At 36.7% G+C, this 19,272-nt stretch overlaps 1 protein-coding gene across 12 annotated transcripts in view; it reads left to right on the top strand.

Moving 5' to 3' along the window:
• The window catches only part of BRD9 (bromodomain containing 9), a 33,914-nt gene that overhangs the window by 464 nt on the left and 14,178 nt on the right, over positions 1-19,272 (top strand). For 2 of the 12 annotated variants that reach the window (XM_075417002.1, XM_075416996.1), the window contains exons 2-12: positions 305-525; positions 2,263-2,395; positions 5,001-5,061; positions 5,946-6,090; positions 9,475-9,585; positions 10,362-10,537; positions 12,679-12,768; positions 13,611-13,743; positions 16,105-16,180; positions 17,931-18,026; positions 18,801-18,933. In XM_075417002.1, coding sequence (XP_075273117.1) covers positions 305-525; positions 2,263-2,395; positions 5,001-5,061; positions 5,946-6,090; positions 9,475-9,585; positions 10,362-10,537; positions 12,679-12,768; positions 13,611-13,743; positions 16,105-16,180; positions 17,931-18,026; positions 18,801-18,933 — 1,375 coding nt within the window. Of the gene's footprint in view, positions 1-304; positions 526-2,262; positions 2,396-5,000; positions 5,062-5,945; positions 6,091-9,474; positions 9,586-10,361; positions 10,538-12,639; positions 12,769-13,610; positions 13,744-16,104; positions 16,181-17,930; positions 18,027-18,800; positions 18,934-19,272 lie in introns of all 12 variants that reach the window. The other 10 variants (XM_075417000.1, XM_075416995.1, XM_075417007.1 and 7 more) reach the window with 6 other exon arrangements.

The following is a 19,272-nucleotide window of genomic DNA, read 5'->3' as shown; positions in this document are numbered from 1 at the left end:
GGGTGGGCGGGGCTCGGTTTCGCCGTGCGCTGGCGGAGTCTGGTGGTGTTCTGAGGGGAGGCCGAGGAGTTGATTCCTTAGGTGTCACGGGCTGGTGGGAGATGGCGGTGAGAAACGCGCTGAACAGCTGTTTCTGGGCTGGGGTTTGTTAGCCGAAGCGGATATTTTTCTCCCCAAATGTATCGCACGCATTTTCAACCTGCAGCAAATTGTTGTGAACAGTATTTCTAGAAGAAGCATCAATAATTGCTGTATGCTGTCACCTCCATGTGCGTTTATGAAATGTTTTACTTTTTTGATTTAGATTACGTGGACAAGCCTTTGGAAAAGCCTTTAAAGCTGGTGCTTAAGGTGGGAGGAAGCGAAGTGACTGAGCTTTCCGGGTCAGGGCATGATTCCAGTTACTATGATGATCGATCAGATCACGAGCGAGAACGACATAAAGAGAAGAAGAAAAAAAAGAAAAAAAAGTCTGAGAAGGAAAAAGAAAAGCATCTAGATGATGAGGAAAGAAGAAAGAGGAAGGTAGGCAGTGATTTTTAGAATTCAGACATACCAGTTTTCTTCATGCTGGCTCTTCAGATCTAAAATCTGACTCGGAGTACCAGAACCTTTGGGGTTTTTTTGTTTGTTGGTGTTTGGGGTTTTTTTTTTAAGTCACTGTTGCAAGAAGCTTATTGTTTGGAGACAGCATTTCACAAATGTAGAAAACCCGTGTGTGTTGGTGTATTTCTCTCATTTAAAAGAGATATCTCTGTGATGCTTTTTTGAACAAAGCAAAAGCTTGTTTCTTCTAACTGCTTGTTTTGCTTTTCCGTTTGCTTTGTCTGTAGGTATAAATACTTCTGGTTTTAAGTTGGATGTTTTGTATTTCAGCCAGGTCAGAAACATGTTTTGCTACCCTTTAAGGAGAGTATCTTCAGCTTTTTGAATACGTCTGGACTGCATTTCTTTTCCTGAGATATGCCAAGTTACTGGACACTGAAATTGATATTTTTACTCAAAACAGCTTTCTGAAATCTGATCTGCTGAGTACTGTAGTACAATAGTCTTGTTATCTCTTGTTTAGAATAAGCCGCATGCTAGGCTTTGTGGCTTTGTTAGTAGCAAATGTTGTGGTCACCTTAGTTGTCTGTGCTGAACCTTTAGGAGTTAGGTTGAAATCGGCAGGAAGGCATTGACAATACAGTTAACTGTACAATTTCATTTTAATAGTATTTCTTTTGTGTACTAATGACTATCTGACCTCTCTGCTTTTTAAGTTCTATTCTATCATGTAGTTTTACTGTTCTCATATGACAGTTTTTTTGGTACTACTTTGTAAGTGTATATGGCTAACATTTGTCATTTTGGATTGATTTGTTTGTTGGGCTCATATTACTTGAAAGTGATTGTTTTGTAGGATCATTCAGAAGCTGTTGAATACAGGGCAGATAGTGGAAAATTTTCTTTGTAGAAACGTTTTGAAATGTTTCAGTGAAGAATATGGCTGGAAGTTGAAATGTAGCAACACAACTGTCTTTGATACAAGATCTTGCAGCATCAGATCAAATTACTTGTTTTACCTTTGCTAAATTGTGGTGGATTTTTGTTTGGATTTTTTCCCCCCAGAACTTCGTTATTAGTGCATGCAGAAGAAGCTAACTGATCAATAAGTAACAAAACTGTAGTCTAAACAAGGTTAATGAAAGTATGTTTTTCTGTGTGAACATGAATAATGACTATAAGATTAGAGGAATGACTCAGGCATGCCTTTGCTTTAAAGCTCAGGAAGAGATCATTAATTGCCACCACTGTTACAGAGCATTCTTTTGTAGGCTTCCTAAATTATCGCGTAGTTCAATGATTACTGTTTGATGCACCAGACAGCAATAACACATTGATCAAAGCACAGCTACAGACTGATCTTTACTGAATAGTAAATTAACTTCCTTTACTGTCTGGTGTTGCTAATTGTCATACAATTTTACATATAAATAGCTTCCGAGTTTTAACACTATTTTCAGTAAAAGTACAGTAACTAATGATAGAACAATAGTAAATTAAATACAAAGAATCAGAAGGTGAACAGTGTTAGTTTTAATTGGAGAAGAAAATTTAAAAAGTGACAGTGAAAATTTATGCGCTATTGTTTAAACCATATTATGACTCATATAGAATAAGTATTGTAAATGAAAAATTGCTGTGTCTTACCTTTTGGTATGTGGGATTGCATATTCCAAGTATGTTCTTCTAAAATCTGTCTTCTTCCTGGTGGGCTAGGAAGAGAAAAAGAGGAAAAGGGAGAAAGAACAGTGTGACACTGAAGGAGAAACTGATGATTTTGATCCTGGGAAAAAAGTGGAGGTTGAACCACCTCCAGATCGTCCTGTCAGAGCATGCAGAACTCAGCCAGGTGAGCAGTGTGAAAAACGAAATTGTCTTGGGTGTTTTTAAGAGCAAACACAACAGTGTTTTTGTCAAATGTACCAAAACTGTAAATTTTCCATGAAGATTTACTGAAATCTGGGAACTTTATTTTTTCCAACATTCAGAACTTTCTGCTATCTGAAAAATCAATATTCTTCTTGGGGGGTTTTAGTAGGTTTGTTTTCATATGGCTGAACTTGCCAAGGATGCCTGTCTCTGGCTTCTGTTACTTGGCAGAATAAAGGATTCAATGCACGGACCACTTGGTGGATGAGGAATTCGCTGGATGGTTGCACTCAAGAGTTGCGGTCAATGGTTTAATGTCCAGATGGGAACTAGTGACGAGTGGCGTTCCTCAGGGGTCGGTGTTGGGACTAGTGCTGTTTAACATCTTTGTCAGTGACACAGACAGTGGCATTGAGTGCACCCTCAGCAAGTTTGCTGACGACACCAAGCTGTGTTATGCAGTCAACACGCTGCAGGGAAGGGATGCCGTTCAGAGGGACCTTGTCAGGCTTGAAATGTTGGCCCATGTGAACCTCATGAAGTTCAACAAGGCCAAGTGCAAGGTCCTGCACGTGGGTTGGGGCAGTCCCAAGCACAAGGGCTCGGCGGACAGTGCATTGAGAGCAGCCCTGCCAGGAGGGACGTGGGGGTGTTGGTTGATGAGAAGCTCATCATGACCCAGCAGTGCACGCCCAGAAGGCCAACTGTATCCTGGGCTGCATCAAAAGCAGCATGGTCAGCAGGTCGAGGGAGGTGGTTCTGCCCCTCTACTCTGCTCTGGTGAGACCTCACCTGGAGTCCTGTATCCAGCTCTGGAGTCCTCAGCACAGGAGAGGGGTGGACCTGTTGGAGTGGGTCAGGAGGAGGGCCACAAAAATGATCCGAGGGCTGCAGCACCCCTCCTGTGAGGAAAGGCTGAGACAGTTGGGGTTGTTCAGCCTGGAGGAGAGAAGGCCCCGGGGAGGTCTTATGGCAGCCTTCCAGTACCTGAAGGAGGCCTAGAAAAGAGCTGGAGAGGGACTTTTTACAAGGGCATGTAATGATCTAGTGGAATGTGTCCCTGCCCATGGCAGCGGGATTGGAACTAGATGATCTTTAAGGTCCTTTCCAGCCCAGACTGTTCTGTGATTCTGTGATTCTATGATTATTGTGCATAGTGTTCCCCTAATTCCTTCTCCTTAGCATTTCCTCAGAATTTGCAGAGCAGTGGTCAGAATGTCTGAAACTACATTTTGCTCAGTTCAAGGGAAAAAAATCTTGTGGAGGCTGCTTAGCTGTTGTTACGGTCTTTTTTATAATCACTGTGGAGTTTAAATTTTAGTATCTGTATTTTCATTAAAAGTGTGGCAGTAAGTTGTGATAGGGTGTCTCTGAAGATCATAGTCCCCCAAGTTTTCATTTACCAATCTTATTTAATTCTCATCACCAGCCAAAATACTGATCAGTTGTGAGTGGCAACTTCTGCATGTTTCATCCCTTCAGATTTTGGCCGTACTTTCTCTACCTGTAGCAGTTGCTCGATAGTTAAAATTCAATATTATCCAGTGGAAACTTTTACTTACAAGAATCTTCAAATAGATCATGATCTCAGTAAACATATGCTTGGAAATGGAACTTAGTAGCAAAAAGTTGGATCTTTAGGAGTGTTGTGAATCTTGTCTTTGGGACACTGCCCATTGACTCATCCAAGTAATTTATTGAGGAATTTTCTAATTATGACTGCACATTAAATTGAGGAATGGTGTCCATCAGCAGTCAAGGGGACCTAATAGGGGTAACTGAAATTTTCTGGTCAAAACTTTGTATCTCTGGATAGTCTGGAGCATTATAAAACTGACAAGCTAAAAACTGATCTCTATATTGACAAGGCTTCTATTTTCATCTGCTTGGAAAATGTCATTCGAAATCATATAAATTATGTTACTTGTTCTGGTTAGGAAAGGATATGTCTCTCCATTATCACGATGAAGAGTTGGACTTTTAATTCTAGATTTCAGCATGCTGCTTCTTTAGTTTTTCAAACTTCACATTAAAGCTAGTCTCTCTGAAGTAATGTGGGGTGTTTATTGTTTAATCTGTACAAGGAAGTACCTCTCTTGCCATCAAATCTGCATCTATTTGTCACTCTTTGATTGAAAAGATTCAGAGAAGCTAATTGCATGGGTGTTATGGTAAAAGAAGCCATTAAAATTGCACTGGTAACATGTAAGAATGTGGATTTCCCAACTGTAGTATTTGAGCAGCCAAGTTTCACTTTTCTTTTCATGTGAAAATACATTAACACCTTACTTGCACCTTATTAATACATTTTCTTACAATTGCTAGACTTAGCATTACATCTGATTTAGTGTCTACTAATTTTTAATGTGATTAAAGCTCAGTAAGTAGTGAAGCAGAAGAAATAGTTACTGTATGCTTAGAAATCTGATGTGCTTCTGCTTTAACATCCATGTCTCATTGACCTTCAGATCAGTACAAGCTGTACTTGTAATTAAGATTTTCTCTCTGGTATTTATATTTTTAAATAAATAAATATACCTATATTCTGTTTCATTGCACTTACCTGTTTCCGTCTCAAACTGCAGCTGAAAATGAGAGCACACCAATCCAGCAGTTACTAGAACACTTCCTTCGCCAGCTTCAGAGGTATTAAGTGTGTTGTATCTACAGCTGTGTTGACAGTGTCTAATGCATAATTGTATGTGTTCCTTTACAACTTACCCTGATTCTCTGTTTGCAAATAGTGCCTAAAGGTTGCCTGTAATATTTTTGGTAACCTTTGCAACCATGTCAGCCCTGGTAGTTTATGATGATTAGTCGAGGAAAATTATTACCAACTATGCAATTCTGGCTTTTGGCAGGGAAGTGTTTTGGGCAGAGGATGTGTTGCCATTATGAATTTATTAAATATTAATGACTTAGTTTAGGAGTTAAAAAACAGTAGTTTTAATAGTTTAAAAGATTGAACTATTCTCATGAAATTTTGTTTTATTCTGTGTCCTCTGTCAGTTACCAAAGCAAGTTTTTGTCTGCTTACTGTTGGAGAGGCTTTTTATTTTATTGCTTTCTGTGAGATGTTAACTCTGTATCTCACTGTTTTGAGAAGAAAAAACAAATATTTCGTTTTGCTTTTTTATTACATAGCAATAAGCTGAATTTGGAACTGATTTGAAGATACTGAACACTGTAGTTATTCTTAGAGGAGCTCATGAGCAAAAAGAATTTGGAAGGTTATTACTCAATGAAGCCAAAAGACCCGTTTGGAGTGTAAATAGAGACACACAAAGCATACAAGAAATAATTAAGTAATTCAAGAACTGGCTGAATCTTTTTCAAAAAGTTTACATATGTGTAATCAAAATTCTCTCCTGTATCAGGAAATTTTTCAAATATGCTTCTGTTTTATGAGAGTGCTTTTAGTGTTTTTTCTTTTGAAGTAGTACTATTCTTTTTGTACTATTAATGTGCTATAAAAACAATGATAATTTTGTTTGCTGATAGAAATCTAAATGTATTGTTTTTATTTTTAGGAAAGATCCTCATGGGTTTTTTGCTTTTCCAGTCACGGACGCCATCGCTCCTGGATATTCCATGATAATAAAGCACCCCATGGATTTTGGTACAATGAAGGAAAAAATTGCAGCGAATGAATACAAATCAGTCACTGAATTCAAGGTGAATTGATAAGAGATTTTGTTATTTCAGAACTCTTTAGTAGGAAGCTGAAGATTCTTTTTAACTGTAGAAGCCTTTCTTACATTAATTATTTTAATACACATTTTTTCAGAGCTGAGCACGTTTGTATATTGTGTGTATTAGAATGGGTTTCTTGCTTTGATTTTCACTATGGAAGCTCTATATTTGTCAGATTCTATTACAGCCTCCTACAAATTACTGTGAAAACCAAGAACATGCTCTAAAGTTCTATGGAATTCATGCTGCTGGGCATAAACAGGAGTAAGACTATCGCAAAAGACTGAAGTGGTTGAAGAACCTGCAGCTCTTCCCCCCCCCCCCCCCCCAATCTAGTCCTGGTTAGATTGATTAAAAGGCAATTTTGACATGTCTGCAAGAAAACTGTGACTACACTAAAATGTTTTGTATAAGATTGAATAACAACTGCGTATTTTTTTATCTTTAATTATCCTGTGTTCCATATGCCTTTATTTGGAATGGTCTTTTGGTGGAAACTTACTTGGCAAGTTTATTGGCAACTTGCCTTCTCTATTTTGTCTATTGCTGTTGCTGTAGTACTCTGTTGGATGCATTGTGGTTTTACAGATAGTGCAGTAAGTAATCTTTTCATGGTATTGCTGGTTCATGAAGGAAAGGAGTTTTATTTAATTGATTCATGAAGTTCTGTTAGCTGCCTTCAGTATTACTGTTTACCAGAGTGGTGTTGATGTAAGACCAGACTTAGCAGAGAGCAATGGCTTGCTTCTTAGGGTTTATTTCTTGTTTTGAAAGGTCCAGCAGGGTGAGCAAAGAATGGCTTATATTTTCTGTAGGCACTTTGACAAAGATGATTCTGTTTTGTTATGTATGCTTTATTTTTCAAAAAAAAGTATAGAGATTTAGAGGAAATAGTAAAGAAGGATTCATAATAGCATTGTCATCAGCAGTGCCTTCAGGTCTCTAAATTCTGTTGGCTTGCTGGATTGTCTTGTTCAGCAGCTTAAAAAGGAAGGTTGAATGGGAGCTCTGTGGTTTGCTTTAGTTGCAGGCAAGGCTGATGTTGAACCTGGTGGGTTAGCAACCTAAAAAATATGAAAATCAAAGTATTGTTTAGACTGACAGATGCTTTTTTTCTGAAGGGCTTGTTTTCTGCTGATACTCTGAGGAGCAATAAATGGTTGCAAGAAGTCCGTCCATCTTACAGTGGCAGGTTGGACTCACTTTCTAGATATAGGAGTGTACCTAATTATACTTATGCCTTTGTAATTCTGTGTAATACAGAAATGAAGTTTATAGGTTCTTGACCTCTAAAACAAGGCCTGCTCAAAGGGTCATCTTTCATTTCTGATTTACCTATTATAACAAGCTGAGGCTAGTCACAAGCCAGTAAGTAATCTCTAAGAGTAGAATCCAAAATAACCATTTGATGCATTTAGAAGAGAGGAAAATTCTTTAGAAAACTTACCAGTTTTGCTGCCAAAAAAAGGGTCTACTTCGAAGCTGGACAAGAAGACTCTTCAATGTTCTTTTCTGCAGCACTTCAAAGTCTGTCACTAGATGTATAGCTTACATGGCCTTTGCTATCTGCTTCTTGGCTCATAGTTTGCTCCTCCATGTCACCTTCTCAATTACTGTTTTTGTGATGGTCTCATTAAGCAAAGGCAGATACTGTAGAAGGTCACAGACTATCCATTGTAACTCTGTTCACCTACTTGCTTAGTATGGGCTTGATGACACCTACTAGATGATTAGGAGAGCATTGCTCTGACATCCCTGTATGGAAACAGGAAATAAAACAATTTTTTGTTTTTACAAATCTGATCAGGATTACAATAGGGCAAAGTTATTTTTTGTAAATGTCGGGTGCCAGAGAAGGTCTTTAAAAAGACTTCTGTGTCCAGCTGCAATACTAACCTTCAGAAATCTTTGTCTTGGCAAATCTATTCATTGGTCTGTAAACTCAGTGGGTTAACTTTTAAAAAAGCTTATGTTATGGTTTGACTGCGGCCGGCAACCCCGCCGGGGTGCGGAGGAGAATGGAAAGAAACAGGCAGAAAGCGGTGGGTCGGGATAAGGCCAGTTTAACAGAACAGCAAAGAAAGAGAACAGTAACAACAACGATACAGATAAGGAGAAAACTCAACACAAACTGCACAACCTCCACAACTGCTGCCCCGCTCCTGAGCCGCACGGCACATGATATGGAATACCCTGCTCTGTTTGGCCAGGTTGGGTCAGCCTGACGGCTGTATCCCTTCCTGGATTCCAGTGAAAATTAACCCTGTCCTGGCCGAACCCAGGACAGCTTGCCATTCTGGTTGCATACACTTTTGCACATAATCAAGTCATTATCAAATATAGTGGAGTCATCCACAAAACTCATTTGCATTTGTATTTACAGAGTGATTTAAACCTAATTGCATGAACAATCATTGTTTAAATATTGAGAAGTTATTAAGAGAGAAAAATACATTCTTAAATCAGGCGCCAGTTTAATTTGTTAGGATCCAATGTGTGAAGTGCCTGGAAAGGCTGCTGTATGATTCTTGGTTATTGATTTGCCAACTTCAGAAACTTTCAGAGGTATATTATAATGTCTTTTTAATTCAGTATTTTGTAGAGCTTCTAATAATGCTTTCTGTGCTTTACTGTACAGGTCAGTAGCAGTGCCTAGAATAAAGGCACCCTAGAAGAAGCTTATTCAATCTGCAACAAATATTTTTAGTTCTGTTTACAGTGGATTATGTTGCACCTTTTGTTTTGGGAACTTGCATCAGTAATAAATTACTTGGAAATTATGTATGATAGATAACCATTCAAAGGAGAAGACAAAATCAGGCTTGGCTGTTCTGTTCTTTTGTTGCATGTGATGAGCATCTACAAAGCTCTTTCTTACACTTTGAAGTTTTCTTTTTTTTAGTGCAAGTGGCCGAAGAAGTGGTCAAATTACTAGAATTAAAATTATATGTAAGACATTTTGTATCTTTCTGGTGTCATTGTATTTCTCAAGTCTGTTCTGATTTAGAAGGTGAGAAAAACACCAAGAAGGTCTTACCTTGGTGCCTCAGTCCTTCTATTAATTTCTCCATTTCTTCTGTTTGGTCTGTTTGCATAAGGAGGAAAGGTTACATTTGGCTTTCAGGGAAAACTGTTTTTTCTTTTTATAACCAAAAAGCCAATTCCAAACAAAACTCAGCATCTTGAAGAAGCAAAAAGGGCTCAAACTTTTGTAATTCTGTGTTACCTTTTCGCTTGCATTTACTCCATGAGCCTGCTGCTAAAATACTGTGTTCTTCACAGAGCTGCCATGGTGTAATGGTATCTTCCAGTCATTTAGCAAAAGAGTTCAGAATTTTAACGGTTCTTTTGTTTTGTATTTTACAGGCAGATTTTAAACTGATGTGTGATAATGCAATGACTTACAACAGACCAGATACTGTTTACTACAAGCTAGCCAAGAAGATACTGCACACAGGCTTTAAGATGATGAGCAAAGTAAGAGACCTATTAAAAACAAAAAGCAGAAACTCTTCGGGGTTTTTTTTCGTCATGCTTAAAAGGAACATAATTAATAACAATGATAAAGTTATTTCATCCATCTGTGATTAATTTTAGCAGTGCCTGTTAGTGCTGCTGTATTTAAGGGCTTGATAGCATTCTTATTATAACCACATCCTTATTTCTGAGCCTTATCTGCACCACTGAAATCTGTAGGAGCTTCTTTCACTGGCCTCAGTGGAAGCAATTAAGATCCATGTATATAAAAGCCAACTTTAAAATGTTGCTTCTGGCTGAAACTTTTAAAACAAGATCTCAGTTTTATTTCTGCATAGGCAAGACAGCTTTTCTTTTTTGAAGGTGGTGGGTGTAGGGGAGGTTTCAGGGGTTTCACAGAAGCATGCGTGCAAACACGCTTTTTACTGAAATACAGTTGTTGGCTTGTAAAATGAAGTTACTTTGGTTAACTGCTGTGTGTATGCGTGTGTGTGTGTGCGTGCGCGCATGTATTGCAGTTATGGTAAGTTTTATGTAAAATAGACAGTTGTCTTTGCATATGCAGTTTTGTTTGTTTGTTTGTTTCTCTCTTGATAGTTGGGCTGCAGAAATTCTGATGCCATGCTACCATGACCAAATCATGTTGCATCGCCATTGGAAACGAGGCATTAAGAACAAAATAAGGCCATGGCCATTCCCATCCCATCCCATTATCATAGCATCTTGGCTATGAGGGAAAGGTTAAGTCCCTGCCGCTCTGTCCTTTCTGATTCTAGGAACGGCTGTTAGCTTTGAAGCGCAGCATGTCGTTTATGCAGGACATGGATTTTTCTCAGCAGGCAGCTCTTTTGGGTGATGAAGACACAGCAGTTGAGGAACCTGTCCCTGAAGTTGTTCCTGTACAAACAGAGACTACCAAGAAATCCAAAAAGCAAAATAAAGAAGTTATTAGGTAAAGGTTTTAATGGGCATGCTTACTGGTTTGTTGCAGCTTTTGTAGTGTGAGACAGCAGTAAAGAATTCAGGAAGGAAACACATTTCAGCTTTTCTCCTTGTGGTCCATGGGATAAATGGGCAATTTTATTGTATTTTATTTATTCGTTTATAGAACTTGTTTGATAATGCGCTGTTTCCCAACTTGAAACAAACAATTCAAAGAATGACTACACATTCTTTTAAACACTTACAGTTAAAGTATGTATATCCTTCTTTATATCTGTACTAAATGAGTAGTTTCTTCTCATGATGCTTTGAAATGTTCTTTAATTTTTACCATAGCCACAAATATCTTTGTGTTTTGTCCCATTTTTCCTCCTGCCCCTCTAAAACGATTGACTGTATCAAAATCTAACAGAACCTTTCTGGGAGGGCAAAGTGGCCCAAAATCAGTCAATGATTTTATTCAAGTTTAGTCTTACCTGGCAGGATATAGAGGTACGTGATATTATTTCTGGAGCAGATGATAACATCTTCCCAATGAAATCTTATTAAACTTCTTTGTAAAATACGTTGCTACTGCAATAGCTAGCTTCCAACTAGTAGGCCCCCCTGTGTCAGTAAGTTGTGTTTTTATAGCTATAATCCAATTTTAGTCAAATTAAAGGGCTTTATTTTCTATTTTATGAGGAGATTTTAGCAGAAACTGTGATTTACAAGCAAATTATGTTTTTCAGTGTTCTTACATAGACACCCTTGGATAGATACTGAATTTAAATTGTAGAGCATTTATTTTATCAACTGGAATTTTAGGAAAATAAAACTAACAGAATTACTAGTCATATATTAAATTATCTGATCATGTAGATGTATTCTGCAGGTTTCTTTCTTAAACATTCAAAGTAAAATAAAAAAAGGGAAATGCAGCTTGTTATTTCAAGTTCATGCTCTCTCTTTTTTGTTAAAAGTTAACTTTGGCGTTTTAATCAGCCACATTTTTTGTTACACTTGAGACATTTTCGTAATCCTGTTTAATGTCTGATGAAAGAAGCAGTATTTTAATGTAGTTGTTTTGTGGAAATAGGAGACTGCAATATGTATCTTCAAAAATAATTTAAAATTGAGTGATTTTTTTGGCTGGATCTATCTAATGTCAGCATACAGAAACGTATCTTGCTGTATCATGGAGAATTATTGAAGTGTAATTTCTTCTTTGTTTAATGGATTGTGTATAGGAATTAACTGAAAGTACCTTTCTGTAAACAAGACTTCATTGGCGGGGTGGGGTGGTGGTGGTCTGTTTTTTGTTTAGTTGGCTTTTTTAAAAGATACGATTATTTGATTTGTATGATGCCCAAAATAATAGATCTTCTCTTCTGATTAATTCTTACATGAACTCCATTACAGGAGTAACTTTGCACTTTGCCACTTTTTGTGTACTCATCTTCAAATACAGACAGTTAATAGAGCAAGAAATTGAGACTGCCAAGCAATACAGTCTTTAATATCTACCGTAACATACAATTCAGATAGTTAAAAATAACTGACATTTAATTTTATCCTTATACTAGTCTCCTTGCAATCAGTTGTGGTATAAATTTACTTTCCTGTTGTTTTCAATGTTTATATAACTTTTATAGCTGGGATTAATTTGTTTTTTGTAATTAACTTGACCTTTTAAACACTTCTATTTTGGCATCAGTAAGATAGATATATTCTTTTTGATGTACCATAAGAGATTTGGGGGGAGAATTGAACCTAATAGCAGATATTTTTGCCTTCATATTTCACAGTTTAAAACAGTGAAAGAGCTGAAGTCAATGTTTGCAAAGTGTTAAAGCAGTTGAGACCTCTATACTGTAGTTTAAGAAGTGTCTTGATCATTTGGGCATCCTAATATCTAAGTAGTTTTTTAAAATTTTGTCCAGGATGTTGCAGCCTTCTGAACATTCTCTCAAAATTCTTGTCCATTAAATATTCTGTGTGATAGAAAGTACCAGTTGTTTAGGACTTTCCTGCTGTGTACACCCTTTCTTAAAGTTTCAATGAAACAACAACCGTGTAAAACATCTGTCTCATAACAGTATGATCCTGTGATCTTTTTATTGTCTTTAATAGCAAAACTTTCTTGTGTATCGGATCTGAATCTCTGTACAGAGAGAAATTCTTAGCTAAGCAAATGGAAGAAGATACCCCAGGAGAGAGAAATGGATTTGGTGTGAGGAGATGCTCTACCCAGTACCTAAGGTGTTTGGCCCTAGTGTCTAATGTCCATATAATGCCCTGAAAGATTTTAATGTACAAAGTTTATTTTACATATATAATATAATGAAGTCTGCCATATCTTACGATGTCTTCACACTTCCCCTTATAATACTACACTTCTCTGATTTTATATAATGGCTAAGATATGTCCTGTTCCATCTTAGGTATGCTTATTTGTAGTATTTTATTTTTTTTTGGTGGTTTAATGGAAAGAGATCTACTGAAAATAAATGTTAAATTCTATAATTTCAATGAGAAGGAATGGCACGGTTGATACTGATTAGGAATACTAATTGCCAATATTAACAAACATCGGAATTAAAGGACTCCCTGTTAGACTGGGAGCATGTCCTACTTCTACAAACAACTAAATGACGTAATCTTCATAAATACAGCCATTCAGGGTTTTTTCTCAGATTAGAGTTACAGTCACCATTCCCTTATCAAGTAATTTCTTTTCTGCATCTTTATATTTGTAATTTGTGAAAATATAACCTATTCGTGCATGTGGGAGAGTAAGGACACATACAGCATTTGCCTTGTATTAATGCAATTATACTCCCAATCTCTGTTTTGTAATACTTTCTTTATTTTCATCAAGGTACAGAAACAATTAAATTTTTGAAGTTCAGTAGTTTGGTAGTTCTCAGCTGCTGCTGCAAAACTTCAGTTTCATAATATGATTATAATTCCACTTAAATGCTGAAGCAGACTGACACTGGGAGAGGAGTGGGACTGATTGTTCTATTTAGCAAACCCAGAATTCAGCCCTTTGTTTTGTTTTAGCTTTTAATTTCTACAGCTGCTCCTCTTTTCTTTCTTAGTTGCATATTTGAACCTGAGGGAAATGCATGCAGCCTGACAGATAGCACTGCTGAAGAACATGTCCTGGCCCTAGTGGAACATGCAGCAGATGAAGCTCGGGATAGGATCAATCGATATCTACCCAACAGCAAGGTCTACTGCACAACTAAGTTCACAATCCCATTTTGTGTCTGACTATTGAATGCTTTGTTTCATCTTAGGAAACGGGTGTTAGTACTACATTTTCTGAGACTGTAACATCTAAGGTGTATGTTCTGTGTGGAATACCAATATGACTATTATCTATCCTAAATAGGGTGTTCTAAATGGATCTCAAGCTGTATTGTGTGTTGAACATCTTTAGAAATTCACTTGCAGAAAACAGTGAAATGTTTCTCAGTCTTGAATCTGGCTTCCTTAACTGCAAACCTTAGCATTGAAAGTGATCAAAATAGCATCACACGCTTCTTATTGTTGCAACCTCAGAAAAAGCAAACTTTGGCATGGGTTGAAGAGTTATTAGAATTTCCCCCCCAATCTAAGGAATTCAGGAATTTTTAAGTGTTAAATTACTGTTTTCAATGAAAAGTCCAGAACCTCTTGTAGTTTTGTACCTACAAGTAGTTGCTGTCAGCTATAGCACATTCTTGTGTGAGTACAAAATACAGACATCCTTCACTGACTAGTTAAAGATAGCAGTAGTTTGTCCATGTTGGAATTTTGGACAGTGCTAACAACAGGTTTGATCATCTGAAACGTGGTTCTGATACTGTCACGTGTGTTTGGTTTTTGTGCTGTTCCAAGACTTACAAGGAAAAGCTCAGTGACAGTGCAGTTTTCTCAGCATGATCTTTTTATGGGCTGTGATTTTCTTAGCTGTGTGATAATGGTGGATTCCTTCATTTACTTCTTTCTAGGGCTGGACTGAATGCTACAGGCATTTGCTACAGGCCTATGTTGAGTTAGGTTTATGCTGTTTCCCTTGCATTGTGTGCAGTCTTATTACCACCATTATACTTCGTCCTCATTGCTCATTCTGTCATGTACTCTAGTGACCGCTGCAATCAAAAAAACCATCAGGATGTTGCTACATCCTGCATTTTCCACCTATTTTTTAACAGCTGTTGCAGAAGAGACATTTTCTTTGAAGCACTAATGGTAGTAATTTTGTCTTCAAACTTAATGTCTATTTCTTGGACAATGGCCCTTGTTATGCAGTCACCTTAGGCTCAAGAGGATTGGGGAGTAAAGCCTTAAAGAACAGTGGGAGAAGGTTCGGCTTCTTCAGTGTATTTCTGTTTCTTTGGATAATGAGAAGACTTGCTAGGATTGAAGGCTATTTAAAACCTCCAAAGTAAGAGTGACTTTTTAAAAACCCTTTAAAGCAATACCAGTCTTTTGCTAATTGCTGGCATTACTGAAAAGGCCTTTCATGCTGATGCATTCAGTTTTGCAGTGTTCAGGAAAGAGTTGTTCTAGGTGTGCAGCTCTTAATTGTCTAGGTTGTTAATCAGCTAGACAACCCACTGCAGATTTCACTGAATCTAGGTAATGCTGACATGTTCCTAGAGTTCAGCTATTGTTAACTTTTGCCATCACTTGAAGGTGTTGTTCCTGTTCATTCTCTTTCCAGCTCTTGTCACCTCTGTTTTTATTATATGTCAGCATTAGCTTTCGCCTTACGTTTGGAGACAGTTTTAAACTTTTTAAGAGGGAGAGGGGAAAAAAAAAGAAGAAAAAAAACCAACCCCACAAAATAGGGGAAAGATTTGTTGTTCAATTTACTTCGAAACATTTACTATTATTTCTTTAGGGAGAGCATAGTTTTAGTTTTCCATCTTTACTCGGAAGTGGCAGTCTTTTTTGCATGATTAGTGTATAGTGAGTTTTTGACATCAGCTAAGTTTGTTGGATCAGTTTTGGCTCTATTTTTACAGACCCCAGTGTGTTCTATTGTCTTTCACATCTCTGGCAGTCTTTTTAGCTTGTGTTTGTGTGGTCTGATAGGTCTGTCACAACACTTCTTCCTCTTTTAAGAATATGGTAGTGCATTCGTGAAAGTACTTGTAATTACAGAAAGTTGTGGGTGAGATGAAAACAAGCAGGTCAGTCTAGATTTGAAAACAGAGAGGTAGATTGTGGATAGGAGTTACAGTTCTGCTTCCAAAAAGAAGGTGTGTTCTAGGCTTGGCAGTCAGAAAATCTAGCTCCATACTAATTATAATGGAATTGTTTTTCTCTTGGATGCAAACTTTAGATGTGATTTAGGAAGATGGAGTTGTATATATGACATACGAACTTTTAGTCCTAAGTCTTCTGTTCTGAAGCATTTGCTAGGCGGTGATAAATAGTTGTGACCCAAGATTCTCTGTATTAAAAAGGGAATACCAGAGTGCAGGGTCTGAATACAGCTAAAAATGTTTTTTATAGTTTTCTTTGTAGGGAAGCAGCTTGTCCTTTGAGTTTGGACTGTTTTGAATGATTGCTTATGTTTCTTTGTGGTTCTATTTACAGATTGGTTATCTGAAAAAAAATGGAGATGGGACTTTGTTATTTAGTGTAGTAAATTCATCTGATCCAGAAGCAGAAGGTACATGCCGTAATCTTTCCAGCAAACATTTCTAATCTTGAATGTTCGAGGAGATTTTTGAAGTCTCAACTGTACATACAGAGCCTGTGTAGTATACAGGAGTTGTTTTAAAAAAAAAAAAAAGAAACAAAGTTATTCTGCAAACCATTTTCCCCAAGAGCTATATTTAGTATCTCCAATATAAGATGTTTCTCTTTGCCTTTCAAATTTTCACTCTTCAAATGCTCTGTTGTACTCATGCTAACAGTAAGATGGTAAAATAACTACAACTTGGAGAACTTGCAAGACAGGCGTTTCCTGCATGTACTCTGTAGTGTTAAAATCTAGTAGACAAAAGGTGAATGAAAATGCTGTAATCCTATGTAAATGTGCAATGCATAGATGCAAATTCAGAATAATCTTTTACCTTTTTTATTTCAAAACTTTAATAGCTGAAGTTCAGTTTTAAGTTAATTGGGTTTTGCTTAATTGTTTTTCTTTAGTTCCTTGATCTTTTCTGTGCGTTTTTGTTTGTCTTACTACTATATGTTATTTATGTTGTCTTATGCTTCCCATGTCTTTTTAGTTTTGAGCTCAAAATGTGGAAGTTTTGAAAGTCTGTCATGAATGAAATGTCATAGTCTCTATGCTGCTGTATATCATGTTGATTTCTTTCTTCTCTGCACCTTTTGAGATTGGAATTCATTCACAGCTTACCTATTGTTGCATTGAGGAATGCATGAACCCTTCTGACTAGCCTCATTTCTGTTGATTTTTTGGTTAGGAGATACAAACCTGTAACTCTATTACTGTCTAAATTCCTTTTCATTGATAGCAAATTTTTCTGGAATGAAACTGAGCATTTTGTCTGCCATCACGCCCTTACCTATTTCTGAAAAAAAAAAAAAAAATTTAATGTGATTTAGTACCTCTGAAATCATGTCACTGAAAATTTAGACAGTGACAGTAATGGGAGCAGAGTAAGCTTTCACTGTGTGCTGTAAAGTACTGTACTGCTTCCTGATGTTTCTGTGCTCCAGAATCTTTTTTGTTTGTGTAGTTAATGCTACTTACACTGAATTTACAGCTAATAATATAATCTGCATTTTTGTTGTTGTTGGTGTTTTTTTTTTTATCCTAGTAGGGTTCTAGGGATATACTTGCTTTCTGTTGTTCAGTAATTGAGCTTAATTATCATTAGATTCCGTAACAGTCAGAGGGTTTTAAAATAACTGGAAGTGTCCTAAATGTTCTTGGGATTTTTTTGAGTTTAAAAGCATACTCCAAATTATTTGAGCCATTTTAATTAAGAAGGTCACAGAACTTCAGAAGAAAGAAATATTGCTGTAGCCATAATGGTAATTATCTTAATGAGGTTCTTTATGTGATGTCTGGGTTTCTTTAGACAAACTAACACTTAGTCAACATAAGAAATTTTTTTTATTACTTCATGATATCTAGATCTTGAATATTAGTGAATCAGCTGGTAAAAGAATTTCAGATGCTGCTATATACTTTGAAATAACTAAGTAAGCCATAGATCTTGTGAATAAGTGATGGAAACATATTTACAACATGTATTTGAAATTTAAATGGAAAACCTGAATTACACTTCCTATGCTTAATAAAAATGTACAGATTAAAAGATATTTGGCCCTTATGGTAACTGCAACTTCTTAAAATAGCAAAATCTAAATATTCACCATAAATAAATTTTAAACATGAAATGCTTTACTAAAAGTTATCATCTTCCTTTAAATCAAATTATTAGAGGAAGAAACTCACCCAGTGGATCTGAGTTCGCTGTCTAGCAAATTATTACCTGGCTTCACTACACTGGGCTTTAAAGATGAACGAAGAAATAAAGGTAAATGCCAAAGAAAATGTTTTAACTTTGTGTTAATTAAATGTTTGAGCAATTTCTTGACATAAAATAATTTCATATTATACCTGTCTCCAAATGAAAGTTCACTTGTTTATTTCTATAATATATAATTATTCCATTTACAGCAGAATGCAGTTTTATTTCAATTGACTTTTGTGTATTAAACATAACTTAATTAGGAGTTTATGGATTAATGTTTTGCCTTGGTGTTGTAGCCATACTGTAAGCTTTCCAGTAATGGTACTCCATTTTCTCTGGAGGAGATAATTTTTACTGAGCAACTGCACCTAGAGTTGAGGAAAAAAACCTTTTGGTCACTTGCATTTTTGTATTGTGTGGACAAGGGTTTCACAAACTGCGGATTTTTTTCTAGTATTACTGACTCTTTTAATAGTTTCTATTCTGCTCTTCAGAAACTGGCAAGTAACAGTATAGTAGACACATGCAATAAGCAGAAATATGAAAGGGGGCATGGGGATGAATCCTTTTTTGTGGGAGTGGGGTGGTTACCTTAGTTCTTTATTTTGCAGTAGTGTAAGTACGTTTATTTATGTGGTTAAAATTGTTACACTGATTTTAGAGTCTGGAAGTATCCTTGAGATATTGCTCTTGATTTCAGTTGGAGGAAAAAATATGCTGCACTCTCTGTATCTGTTTCAGAAAACAAAGTCTTGGTTTTTTTGTTTTTTTTTTCTCCCCAAGTGATCTTTTACACTTCTGTTAATCATGTGTCATCTCTTACTTGTACCTTTCTAGTAACCTTTCTTACAAGTGCTAGTACAGCACCTTCCATGCAAAACAACTCTATATTTCACGATTTGAAATCAGATGAAATGGAGCTCCTGTACTCGGCATACGGTGATGAAACTGGGATACAGTGTGCCTTGAGGTAAGCACTTCCTTATAAGGAGGCCTAACTTCTCTTAGCAATTTTATGAAAAGCAATTTGGACTCAATGTCAACTAGGAACCTCAAAATCCTGTTTTTTAAATTTTTTTTTTCTAGAACTTATTTTAAAAATAACTCATTTTAAAACTTGAAGCTAGCTGTCATCCTGGTTGGTGGGGGTTTTTTGATGGTTTGGGTTTGGTGTGGGTTTTTTTCCATTTGCGGTTTTAAGTTACCCTGTTTTATTGCAAGGCTGTTATGGATCTTGTTATTAGAGTCTTTAACCGCAAGATATTATAGATTGCTAAAGATTTAGCACTTTGCTTTAAACCCAGCATGA

Source organism: Opisthocomus hoazin, chromosome 3, assembly GCF_030867145.1.
Source record: "Opisthocomus hoazin isolate bOpiHoa1 chromosome 3, bOpiHoa1.hap1, whole genome shotgun sequence".
Classification (NCBI taxonomy): Eukaryota; Metazoa; Chordata; class Aves; order Opisthocomiformes; family Opisthocomidae; genus Opisthocomus; species Opisthocomus hoazin.
The sequence above is the reverse complement of the archived record's forward strand: the minus strand, read 5'-3'. Positions and strand labels throughout refer to the sequence as shown.